This window comes from Mus caroli, chromosome 6 (genome assembly GCF_900094665.2).
Source record: "Mus caroli chromosome 6, CAROLI_EIJ_v1.1, whole genome shotgun sequence".
Taxonomy (NCBI): domain Eukaryota; kingdom Metazoa; phylum Chordata; class Mammalia; order Rodentia; family Muridae; genus Mus; species Mus caroli.
Window position 1 is genome coordinate 79,681,286 of NC_034575.1, and position 12,141 is coordinate 79,693,426.

Below are 12,141 nucleotides of genomic sequence, written 5' to 3' on the forward strand. Positions count from 1 at the left end.
AGAGAGAGGCAGAGAGAGAGAGAGGCAGAGAGAGGCAGAGAGAGGCAGAGAGGCAGAGAGGCAGAGAGAGAGAGGCAGAGAGGCAGAGGAGAGCCAGAGAGGCAGAGAGAGGCAGAGAGGCAGAGAGAGAGGCAGAGAGGCAGAGGGAGAGACAGAGAGAGAGGCAGAGAGAGGCAGAGAGGAAGAGACAGAGGAGAGAGAGGCAGAGACAGAGGCAGAGAGAGGCAGAGGATGAGGTAGGGTGCTGAAGGCAGATGAGAGAGCTAGAGTCCCAGAGGGGAGGTGGGCCATCTCCTGCCATGTATCTGTCAGGGGGAATTCTTGACCCTTCTAGTCATTTGTGGATGATCCAGAGTATGGCAGCTGATCTGGAACCTGTGGTTTTCTGGGGTTGCACCCACTTTGCATTCACAGAAAGCTGCACCAATTGTGGCCACTTCAGCATGCACCTCGTCTGTACTTCATTGAGAGAGTCTCACACAGTTAGAAACATGGCCTTGGAGTTTTACTCTCCCCAGAAGGCAGCCCGAACCAGACAGAATGAGTGCAAATAATTGGCTCCCTCAGTGATCTCCGGTGGACCACAGCAGGAGGACAGAGGTGTGAGAACATCCTAGCCATTACAAAGGTTTGGCCCTGGTGTCTCACCTCTCCTTATCAACCCTGACCCTTATTCTCCCCGGAACTCTGTCCCCACAGTCCTGCCCCATTTTCCTCCAGTTTCTTCCACCACAAAATAGAAAAGAGAACACCTGCCATGCAGGAAAAAGATTAGAGGCTGGAAAGAAGATCCCATGATAAAGAGCACTTGCTATTCTTGCAGAAGACCTGAGTTCAGTTCCAGTCACCCACACAGTGGCTCCCACCATCTGTAACTCCAGTTTCAGAGGATCCTATGCCCCTTTCTGACCTATGAGGGCACCAGGCACACACATGGTGTATATACATAGATGCAGGCAAAACATCATGTACATAAAACAAAACAAATAAATCTTAAAAAAACATAAAAATACTTTGAAATAAAGTAAGCTGGGTTAAACATACATAAGGATATTAAAGGGCTGTATAGATTTTAACACAGGATACACAAACTCTGGCCTACTTCCTTATAGATTGAAAGTTAAAGTGCTTTTTATATCTTCTGAATGGTTGAAGATAGGCTTGGTAGGTGGCTCAGTGGGCACAGTGCATGTTGTACATGTATGTGGACCTTAGTTTAGATCCCTTGTTCCACATAAAAGCCAGGGTTGCTGCCAGCTCCCCTGAAATCTCAGTGCTGGGCAGATGGAGATGGGAGAACCCCTGGAGTGACCTTAGTGGCCAGTCTTCCAGGCGAGCAGAGTCAGCTCCAGGTTCAGTGAGAGATCTAGCCTCAAAAATAAATTAGAAAGTAATAGAAGACACCAAATGTCAACCGATTGATGGCCACCAAAAGGCACACATCTGCCACCACAACAGCACATGCACATATGCCTGCACATACATGCATAACACACACACAAGCAGATATACACATACAATATACACTAATACACACACACTAATTCATACACACACTCAAATAAGAATAATGTTAAAAAGAAACACACACACATATATATATATACTTTAAAATGGCTGAAGGAAAGCAATAGAAGGCTAATAGCTCATGACCTGTGACAGTTCTGTAAGATTCAGGGTTTGTGTCCATGTCTACTATTTTACCCCTTAGCTGGGCTGGCCCTGAGGTCACTGGGTAGCTGAATACAACCTTGAATCCCTGCTCCTCTGCCTCTGCCTCCAGTGCTGAAGTCACAGGAATGAAATGCTCACTGTCCTCTGCACATTGTTTTACCGAAACCCAGGCACACCAGCCCATGCCCACACGGCCTGTGATTCCTTTTGTGGGCCGAGGGTGGTGGTGACAGACCTTCAGTCTCCAAAGCCTAAGAACATGCTCTCTGAGCATCTTCAGAAAATTCTGCCAACCCCTTTCATCAGCTGTCACAAGTATAAACCTTTTTATTAGTCTCTCAGTCTTCGCTGTCAACACTAACTCTTGGGATGGAGCTTATCCCACTGAAAGAATTCCCCCTCTATTTCAGAAACCGATGGCTACTGAAAAACAAATTTGTGCCAGTTCCCCAAGACGGTTCCATTTTAGCAGAGTCTCATCCCTGTAAAGGAGGGCTCTGGGAGGTAGGATTCAAATGACACATGGGTATTTAGCTGGAGTGAGGGCTTCAGGTGACATGGAGGCACCTGCCAGTTTGCCCTTGACTGACAGAAACATGCTGCTATAGTTGGGTTGTTGGGTACCCAAAAGTCCATGTGCTAAAGCTTTATTCCTAGGGTGGCGTCTTTACAAGGTGAGGCTTAGTAGAAGGCTGTTGAGTCACTGGGGGTGCTCCCTTGAAGGCGGCTGTAGAACGTGATTTTCCCTCACTCTTGTCTCCCGTGCCTGTGAAGTGAGCAGTTTTGTTCTGGTCTACGTTCCCAGCAGGACTTGCAGGCCAAAGCAATGGGGTCAATTTGATCACAGACTAGAGCCTCAAAACTGGCCTTTTTTTTTTTTTAATAACTTCTCTGTCTCAGGCAATTCACTATATTGATACAAAGGTCCCTGACAAACACATCCCTAGCCTACCCCACTTGGATACAGCTCACAAAAGTGTGTGTGTATGTGTGTGTGTTGTGTGTGTGTGTGTGTGTATGTTGCAGGGATGGTGGTCTTGACATGTTACTTCACAGCTGGTGTGAGTTGCTTCGTTTTGTTTGAGACAGAGTCTCACACTGAGACCCAGGTTGTCTTGGAACTCACTAAGTAACCCAAGCTGGCCTTGAACTTTGGGCAATTCACCTGCTCTAGGCTTCCAAGTGCTCAGAACACAAGCCTGAGCCACCGTGATTTGCAAGTGTGCCTCTTTTAGAAAAGTTGCTTAATTGTCCTGGGCCTCAGTGACCTCATCAGGGGAGAACAAGTTAGCTGCCTTATAGCTCGAAAACATCACGAAGCCATAGGACATTGATTCTCTCACATCTGACTTTCCTCATCTCACAACAACCTTACAGCTTTCTGATAACTTGAAAGTTCTCCATTCACCTCAGCTAAGCCCAAATTTGGAGGAGAGAAAGACCAACCAAAGCCAAGTGAAGGATGTTCCTTCCTCTTCCTGATATAGGTAGCTCATGGATACCAGGGCCACTGTTGGCTATGGTCTAAACACCCAAGAGGAAGCTACTTTTCTGCAGTTTCCCCTAAAACAGGCTTCCTGACATGCTGGCCTCTGGTAAGGCGATCAGGACAGTTGTAGACTAGAGGAGCCATACCTTGGGGGTTCCCAGACTGTCCTGTCCCCAGGCTGCCCTCTGGTCAGAAATGCCTTTCCCAGCAGACAGCGGTGTTCCAGGTATCAATGCCACCAAGGGCCTTGACATGTGACCTGGGCTAGAGTCATAGAAACCAAGCGAATTTGGAGTTCTATAGGCACACAGGAGGCCTGGCTGTCCCCAGAAGGAAGAGGCCACAGAAGCAAGTCAGTACTCACCAAGGGTGTGAGAAGTCCTTCTCCGAGAGACTGAGGGCCGTGGTGTCTTTGGCAGAAATACCAGAGCAATATAAAACCCCCAAGGCGGATCTTCTTTAAACAGAGTCCCTAAAAAGGCCAGCTGACGGTGTGGTAGCAATATTACCATATAAGGTGGGTTTTTTTTAATAAACCAGCCTTGTGGGGCGTGGATGGAGGGTGGGTAGAGTGAATTATCATTTGAAAAATGTATGCAGAAGGATTCAGTGGTAACAGACTCTGGACCATGGATTTGTTCCTTTTAGGCCATACTTGCATAAACAAAAATTACACCAGGCCTTATAAGTTGTCCAGAGTGAGGCCTGACAGGGCTGTGCTCTGGGAGAGAGAGCCATACCAAGAATGGCAGTGGCCTCCTCTGTCCCGCCTCCTTCCTCAGGCCCTCTGCCTGCTGCCTCAGGGTCTGCCTGAGACATTCATGCCGTACCCACAGAATCAGTGCCATTGTGCTTTGTCTGGTGCAAACGCAGAACAGCAGAGGCTGAGGGGAAATTCCATCTGCATTTGGCAAAAAACACCGTGTGCCCCAACTGTCTTGATGCTCTGGGGTCCCCAGTCACCTTCAGCTTCCTCTAGATCATCACATTTTCCAGGTCTCCTCCCTGGAGTCGCTCTGCCCATCCCCCAGTGTGGGAAAAGCAGAAGTGCTGCCTCAAGAATGAGTACACTAGGCAGACTCACGAGCAGGAGCAATACACTAGGCAGGGCTCACGAGCAGGAGCAATACACTAGGCAGGCTCACGAGCAGGAGCAATACACTAGGCAGGCTCAGGAGCAGGAGCAAGTTTCCAGGGTCTTGGGGTTCTGACTTTTCTTGTGTAATTCTTTCTCTCCCTGGGCAGCTGTTCCATGTCCCACAGTGCCCCCACTAGCTCTGTGGCAGATAGTCTCAACTTCACACTTCATACCTGATCCAGATCAAAGTGATCAATTTTGTAGATTGGAGAGCTGCATTCAGGTGAGTGTGGGTCCTTCAAGCTCAGCGGTCCGAAACCTGCCTTCCTATCCTTCAGACTGCCACATCCCCTGAGCCTCTCCCTCAGAGTCTTTCCTCTCCCTCTGTCCTTCAAGAAAGCCAGTCAGTCTAGAAGCCCCCCACCCCTCTCTCTAGCCCCAGGCACCTGGTCACTGTTCCATGAATTCTAGGCCAACCTACACATAACAGTTTTAAGGTAAGAAGCAGTTACAAAGGTAGAGACAATGTATAAAAAGTGTCAGAAGGGTGCCAGGTAAGGATTGGAGAGAAGAAAGGGAAGGAGGAAGTGATGTAATTATATTTTAATTAAAGAAATATGAGCTCACACATGAGCACACAAATAAGTGTCAAAGTAAAACAAGGCCTTGCTTTGTAGCCCCAGCTGGTCTTCTGAGTACTGGGATTACAGGCAGGCATGGGTATCCGCACACCCTGCGTTTAGAGGTTTTTAATAACGTTTTCAGTAATGGAGAGAACAAGGGAGGAGAGAAACAAGGACACAGGTTTAAACAACAGGATTAAATCTTACTTATGGAGCACAGGGGCAGATGTGAAATGATCACGATTCTCCCGCCAGCTGTAGACAACAGGCTCTGGGAAATGACCCTCAACAGAACTCCACCAGGCTGTGGAGAAAATGGAGAGAGGTTCTTGATCTTAGGAGAATAGTATAGGTCGGGTATGTGAACAAGGGGAATCTCTCCTTTTTCTGTGAGAAGGGGATGAATGATTAAGGAGAGTCCCAAGAGGGTAGTTTGGGAGATTTAGAACAGCCATAATACTTTATTCTTATCTGGGTGCCAGGCCCAGCTCCACGGACGTGCTCTCTGCTCACCTGAGCAGAGAGAAGAGAATGTGATGTCTTTCTGGCTAGTAGCTTTGTCAAATGGGTACAGGACAGGTGGTTGGGTTTGGGCCTTCTTATCATTCCCAACTCCAGGGGACATCTAGTCCATCTAGAACTCCTTCAGTAAAAGGCTTCCAGTTGGTCCTCCTGGGAGGGTCAGCGATGAGAAGATGTTGTTGTGTCTACATGCTATATATAACACATAACTCTCTGTCTATACAATCATCTACTTAAATTTTTTATTATTGTGTGAATTTGAATGTGTGCTTATGATGTGTGTAAGTGGGTTTGTGTGTCATAGTGCATGGGTGGAGGTCATAGGACAACTGTGGGGTTCATTCTTTCTTCCCACAGGTTCAGTGGAACTCAGGTTGAAGTCTTGCTGTATGAAGTACCTCTTCACACTGAGCTGAGCCCTATGTAATCATATTTAATCTTGGCATTATTAACTTAAAAAAAAGTTGTGGACTTTGAGGCCAGAGGAGCTGTAGTCTCTTATGGAAGTCACACAGTAATGAGGAAACCAAGAATCTACCTCTTCAGGGTCAGTCTAGCACCCTGGAGCCTGAGCACGGATCCTTTCCTAGCGCTAAGAGAACCTGGTATTTGCCAAGAACTTTTGGAGTGGTCACTTGTGATGTCGCAAGAATGAGATTCTCACAACACAATGCACATAATTTCAGATTCACTTTTGTATTAGTTACTTTTCTGTTGCTGTGATATCACTATTTAATAACATATAGAAGGAAGGGTTTATTTGGGCTTATCATGGCAGGGAGAGGCAGCAGCAAGCGGCAGGCATGGCAAGAGAACTCTCACTCTCAACCATAGGCACAATGCAGTGAGCAAGCAGGACGCTGGGAAAGACTGTAACACTCACAGCCTGGCTCCAGCCTCCTGCAGGTTCCACAACCTTCCCAAATAGTGCCACCCACTGGGACCAGTGGTGCAAATACCCAAGTCTGCGGGGGTCATTTAAACTACAACATTTTTCATTGGAAAACTTACTGCAAATATGAGACCAGGTTTTATTTTTGTTTTTAATTTTTTAAAATGTGCACACACACACACACACACACACACACACACACACACACACTTTGTTAGAGGCAGGCTCTAGAGAACTTCCAGAGAAGATTTCAGACAGATCTGAGATATATAAATCATTGCAAAGTATAATTTAGTTGAATGTGGAGGGAAAGAGATGAAGAAATCAAGCATGAAGACAAATGGATTCAGTAGTTTTTTAAAAAGCATAATAAACCATGGACTGGAGAGATGGCTCAGTGATTAAGAGCACTTACTATTGCAGGGGACCCTGGTTGGACCCGGGACCAACATGACAGCTTATAACCAACAACTCCAGTTGCAGGAGCTCCAGTACCATCTTGTAGCCTCTGTAGACACCGAGTACAAATGTGGTACACAGACATATCGGCAAACACTCACACACATATTTAAGTGTGAACCACATCACTTCCCCACAGTAGATGAGCATATGAGGTATGTCATAATCACCTGTACAGTAAACCCAGCTGAGACACCTGGATGTCCGTCACTGGTTTAGTGTATGAACTCTGTCATACCTGGAAACTCTGATATATATTTTTTTCTTTTTCTTTCTTTTTTTCTTTTTGGTGACAATAGTATTGGGGTCATCATCATTAATTGTGTTGTTGTTGACAATAGTGGTGGTGATTTCTTGAAATAGGGTCTCGTGTGACCCAGGTTGGCCTCAAACTTAACTATGCAGCCAAGGATGGGCATTAACGCCTTTGTCCTTCTGCCTCTGCCCCCTTGGTGCTGGGATTGCAGATGTGTACATACCGCCATGCTCCACACTTACTCTATGGTTTTTGTCTTTAAATTTTGTTTTTAGGTTTATTTAGGTGTGTGTGTGTGTGTGTGTGTGTGTGTGTGTGTGTGTGTGTGAGTGAGAGAGAGAGAGAGAGAGAGAGAGAGATATTCCAGGCAGGAGAGTGTGGACTTGCATGTACACACGTGTGGGACACGTGCAGTAGCCTGGAGGAAGGGATGGGTGAGCTTCAGAGCAAGAGTGAGAAAGCCAGAGCACCAGGGGCATGATGCTCAAGGGTTGTTTGGAGCAGTATCAGAAAGAGAGGGAGGGAGGGAGGGGGAGTGGAAGGGGGAGAAGGAGGGGACTGGGAAGGGGGAGGGAGACTGACAGAGAGACAGGGAGACAGAAGGAAATGTTAGCTGTTCCCACTGAGAGCTCAGACAGACAGAAACAGACAGTCTCTGTGGTGCTGCCTGATGGATGCTCTACAGCAGCTGCCTCCCTGGAGTATTTTTAAGCCAGTGGAAAATACCCTGCAAACGCTGGCTTTTAGGAGATCCTCTGTAGCCCTTTCTCTCTCACAGCTTCGCCATTTGACTTTTTAAAGGTTGTTTTGCCTAACTAAGAGTTCTCTTTTTAAATCCAAGTGTAAGAAAAGTAAGAGCCAGGGCTGGAGAGATGGCTCAATAGTTCAAAACCCTTGCTGCTCTTACAGAGGACCAACATTCACGTCCCGGCACCCACGGCAGGCCAATTACAGCCCCTGTAATTCCAGCTCCAGAGGTTCTGGTGTCCTTTTCTGGCCTCCTTGAAAACAGACCTTGGTGTTTAGTATGTACATGGTAAAGTTTTGCTGAATAAATGGCAGGAGGAATATAAACAACAGAGGGGATCCTCTCTTGGGTCTCCCAGTCACTGTCCTGTGTACATTTGTAATAGTGATATTGGCCTTGTGCTGTCACAGGAACATAGCTCCTTTCTCCACATCTGCTTCTGGAGGTCAGAGGTTGTAGTATGGTTTTCTTTCTTCATATTTCAAACAGTGCTGTGCACATAGTAGGCACCCTTAAATGAATGAGTCATGGTCTGGATGTATGACATGTTTTGTGGAGCATGTCAGTACCCCCTAGTCCAGCTGCTGTTACCACAGCACTGGATACTACTATTAAATATGCTTAGCTCACACTATTGGGACTACTGCCCATGGCCTTAGGTTCTCATACACGGCATCTGTTTCAGACATCTGCTGCCTCCCCTGGACCAGCATCCACTCCTGATTCTAATGCTACCATGGTATTGTTTGGATCTCAAAGGATGCAGGTTGGGTGGAATATAGGCTTGCAACCCAGGCCTGACCAATCAGAACCTTCCATCCTTTTGGCCCACAGTGACTGGTTCCAGGATGAGTTGTGGCCAAAGTCACGACCCAACAATTCCAGGAGTTGTGTTGAAACCCAGAAATCATTTTCAACTAGATTTATCAGGACAGTAGGCCATTAAACTATAGCTGTCTACATTACTTTAATGGAATAACTCAAATGACTAGTCCTGAACCAAGGAGATGATGGACACTGGATCCAGGTATGTCTGAACACCAATTGGATTTTCTGTCAGTGCAATGAGAATAATTTGAGCCAATATAAAACTCCTTTCTCTGTGGTCAGCTAAAGCCTCAAGTGTTATAGTTATTAAGATGGTGTGCTTTCAAAGCCATGCTGCCATTGGGATTGAAAATACTGTGTGACCATATCCTGGGTTTACCATGAATCAATTAAAGCTCTTCCAAGTCTTGGGAAATGGGTAAAGGCTGTACTGGGTCTGAGATGCTCTGGACACAGGGCTGAGGGATGACCATGGTGGCAGCATGGCTAATGCCTGGGTGGCACAGAGCACACTGGGATAAAGGTTTGCTTTGGTGCAATTCCATTAACATTTCTTAAAAAGGTTTCACTGAGAAGCATGGCTGAGCCTCCTGCCTCAGCCTCCACAGCGTGGGGATTATAGGCATGGATCACCGTGCCCAGAACCATTCACTTGTTTAAAAGGCAAAATGAGGTGATGATAGGGATGCAAAGGGGTTGCAAAGCTATAATGGCAGGGAACAGGCAGAGGAGGATCTAAGAATGGCTTTGCTTCCTTTTGTGTGGGAGATGGTTCCACTTCCACCACCCACCAGTAACCATTGTGGTGTTCACCTTAAGCAACGCTCACCCGTGTTTTCCAAGCCCAGAAGGCAGAAACAACGGAAGACCGTTGCAGCAGCTCTTCTCTGGAGGAGGGTGACTTTGTAGAAAGCAGTCCTTCACAGGGGACTGAGCAATCTGGAGGGCCCAGAACTGTGGTTGGGACTTCAGGCCTAACAACAGCAATTCATTTCCTAGGCTGTTCTCAGCTCTCCGCCCACTGGGCTTTGTCCAAAGATTTCTGCTCGCCCTTGAAGGCAAGGTTTATGTTGAACGAGTTCCAGCGGTGAGGTCAGCCTTATGGAAAGTTTCCATACATGACATGGGTCTGAGCTTTGCCCGAGAGCATTACCAAAGCCCCCTCCCTGAGCCTGCCCAGGAAGCAGGTCTTGGCTGGGTTCCCACATTGAGGGGGCAGTGGAGTTTTGGTTTCTGGATAAGAGGTACTGTCCTTTTTGTCCAGTTACAATGCAGCATATGTTCTCTCTAGTTGGGAAACATTTAAAACAGAGGGGGAATGAAATCTCATAATCCTACCCTTTGATATGAATTCATCCTTTTCTGAATGCGTATGTTCACATATATGTAGGAAGGCAGCATTGTTGGTAAGAGTGAGAGTATCAATTTGGGAGGCTAGAGAGATGGCTTAGCATTAAGAGCACTTACTGCTTCTGTAGAAGACCTGGGTTCTGTTCCCAGTATCCTTCATGGCACCTCACAACTGCCTGTAACTCCAGTTCTAAAGAAACCAAAGTCCCTTTTGGCTTTGTAGGCACCTGTATGTACACAGTGCACATAAAACATATGAGCACACATGCACATATGCATGTTAAAAAAACAAATTCTGCTATATTCACTCTTCTCTCATGTTAGTGCCACAGATCTCTAGGTGACCTTTACTTTGCCACTCATGCTCCCACCCCAGCCTAAGCCATTTCTCAAGAAAAAGCCAGCACAGTGGACTTAGCAGGATGGGTGACTAGGCAACCACACCATTGACTTAGATGTAACCAGGAACTCTGAAATGCTTCAGTGCCAGGGCTGAAGGCTGTCAGGCTTAAGGAGAAAGTGGGAAGACCCACTGTGAGACAACAGCAAAACGAGAGATGACTTCCTGCCTGTGGAGGAGGCAGCAGGCAGCAGGCAGGCAGGCAGGCACACTGACTAACTATAAGTGAAGTGGAATACAGTTCAGCGCGGCACACACCATCCCATTTGCCTGCAATCAGACTCAAGTGTTTATGTGATGATGCTCGGTCAGACAAATCACTCTGGAGCACAAGTGAGCTGTTTTATTATAGAAGAAAATAACACCCTGACCTTTTAAATAATACACTTTAAACAAAATCCACGTATGGGGGCTGTGAACGCCTCATGCACATCCCACCATAACGATAAGCTCCCTTAGTAATGCCACAAACAATAAAAAGCCAAATCCTTCAAAATGGCTTCTACAGTTTTGCACAGATGCCCCTATTTAGTCCAAAGGCAGAGATGAACAAGTTGGGAGGTAAATGTCAAGAGGAACAGAAGGCCAGTGGTTGGATCTAGAGAAGTGTTTTCTCTTGCATCCTAATTTTTGAGTTAGTTGCTTGGTGTGATTTGGTCATTTTCACATTTGTCTTAAAAAATAAGATGATTTCAAATTAAGGAAAAACAACAACAACAAGAACAACAACAACAAGAACAACAACAACAAAAGTCTCCCCTTAGTGTTGACCCTTTCCTATTCTGTCTTAAAAGCTTACTCAACTCCATGGGGGCAATAAACTGAATGGGATATGCAGCTTAAGAGAGGGGTAGGACTCTTTTTATAATTTACATTTATTCATTTTTTAAATTAATTGTGTGTGTATGTGCGCACACACGTGAGAACACACATACCACAGCACACAAGTGGAGGTTAGAGGACAACTTGGGGGACTGTCGGTACACTCCTTCTACCATGTGGGTCCCAAGAACTGAGCCTGGGCTGCTGGGCTTGGTGACAAGTGCTGTTACCCACTGAGCCATCTCCCTGGTTCATGATTGAGATTTATCGAAGGTCTGTGATCGTCACAATTCTGTCCTTGACAGTGACATGGCTGCAGTCCTGAAACAGAGAAAAAGGAGAAGCAATGAAGTTGTGGAAAATCCTTTAGAGTCATTTAAAAAATATTTATTTGAGCCTAGGTCTATGGCTGGCTTCAAATTCCCTAGGTAGCCCAGCTGGCCTCCATCTTTCTGGTGCCACCTCTGAGTGTTGGTATTATAAGTATGTACTACACCGGCCATTAGGACTGGGGATTGGAGCCACAGTCTGGGGCTTGTGAAGAAAGCCCTCCACCAGCTGAGCTACATCTCCAAACCTCGCATTTAAAATGCCCACTCAGATATAGAAAGACAAACGCCAAATATTCTCTTTATTTGTGGATTTTTGCTCTGAATCTTTACATTTGAGTATGTACCCTGACAGATCAGGAGAAGCCAGGAGAGGAGAAAGGGGCCATGCCAGGGAGGTGGATCAGGAGCTCTAGAGAGGGGAGCAGAGGAGCCAAGTGCTACAGAGGGGTTTAAGAGAGTAATGAGGGGACTTGGCTGGGGACAGGGAGGAAGGCTAATACAGGGAGAGAGGGAAGACGAGATAAATAATACTAAGGGTGCTTGGAAACATAGGGAACAATGCCATTTGTAAGTTTACTTTAAATATAAGTAAGACGTGCTAGCCATGGTAGCACACATGCTTCATTCCAGCACGCAGGAGGCAGAAGGCAGGAGGCAGGAGGGTGTCT

General features: G+C 46.5%; 2 protein-coding genes across 5 annotated transcripts in view; both read right to left on the reverse strand.

Moving 5' to 3' along the window:
• Nucleotides 1-3,603, reverse strand: part of Actg2 (actin gamma 2, smooth muscle) — a 22,414-nt gene extending 18,811 nt beyond the window's left edge. The window contains exon 1 of the mRNA XM_021164091.1: nt 3,528-3,603. The gene's annotated coding sequence lies outside the window, so the exon portion shown is untranslated. The remainder of the gene's footprint in view (nt 1-3,527) is intronic.
• Nucleotides 3,604-10,636: 7,033 nt separating this feature from the next.
• Nucleotides 10,637-12,141, reverse strand: part of Stambp (STAM binding protein) — a 28,954-nt gene continuing 27,449 nt past the window's right edge. For all 4 annotated transcript variants that reach the window (XM_021164699.1, XM_021164700.1, XM_021164701.1 and 1 more), the window contains exon 12: nt 10,637-11,462. In XM_021164699.1, the coding sequence (XP_021020358.1) occupies nt 11,406-11,462 (57 nt within the window). In that variant the 3' untranslated portion in view covers nt 10,637-11,405. The remainder of the gene's footprint in view (nt 11,463-12,141) is intronic.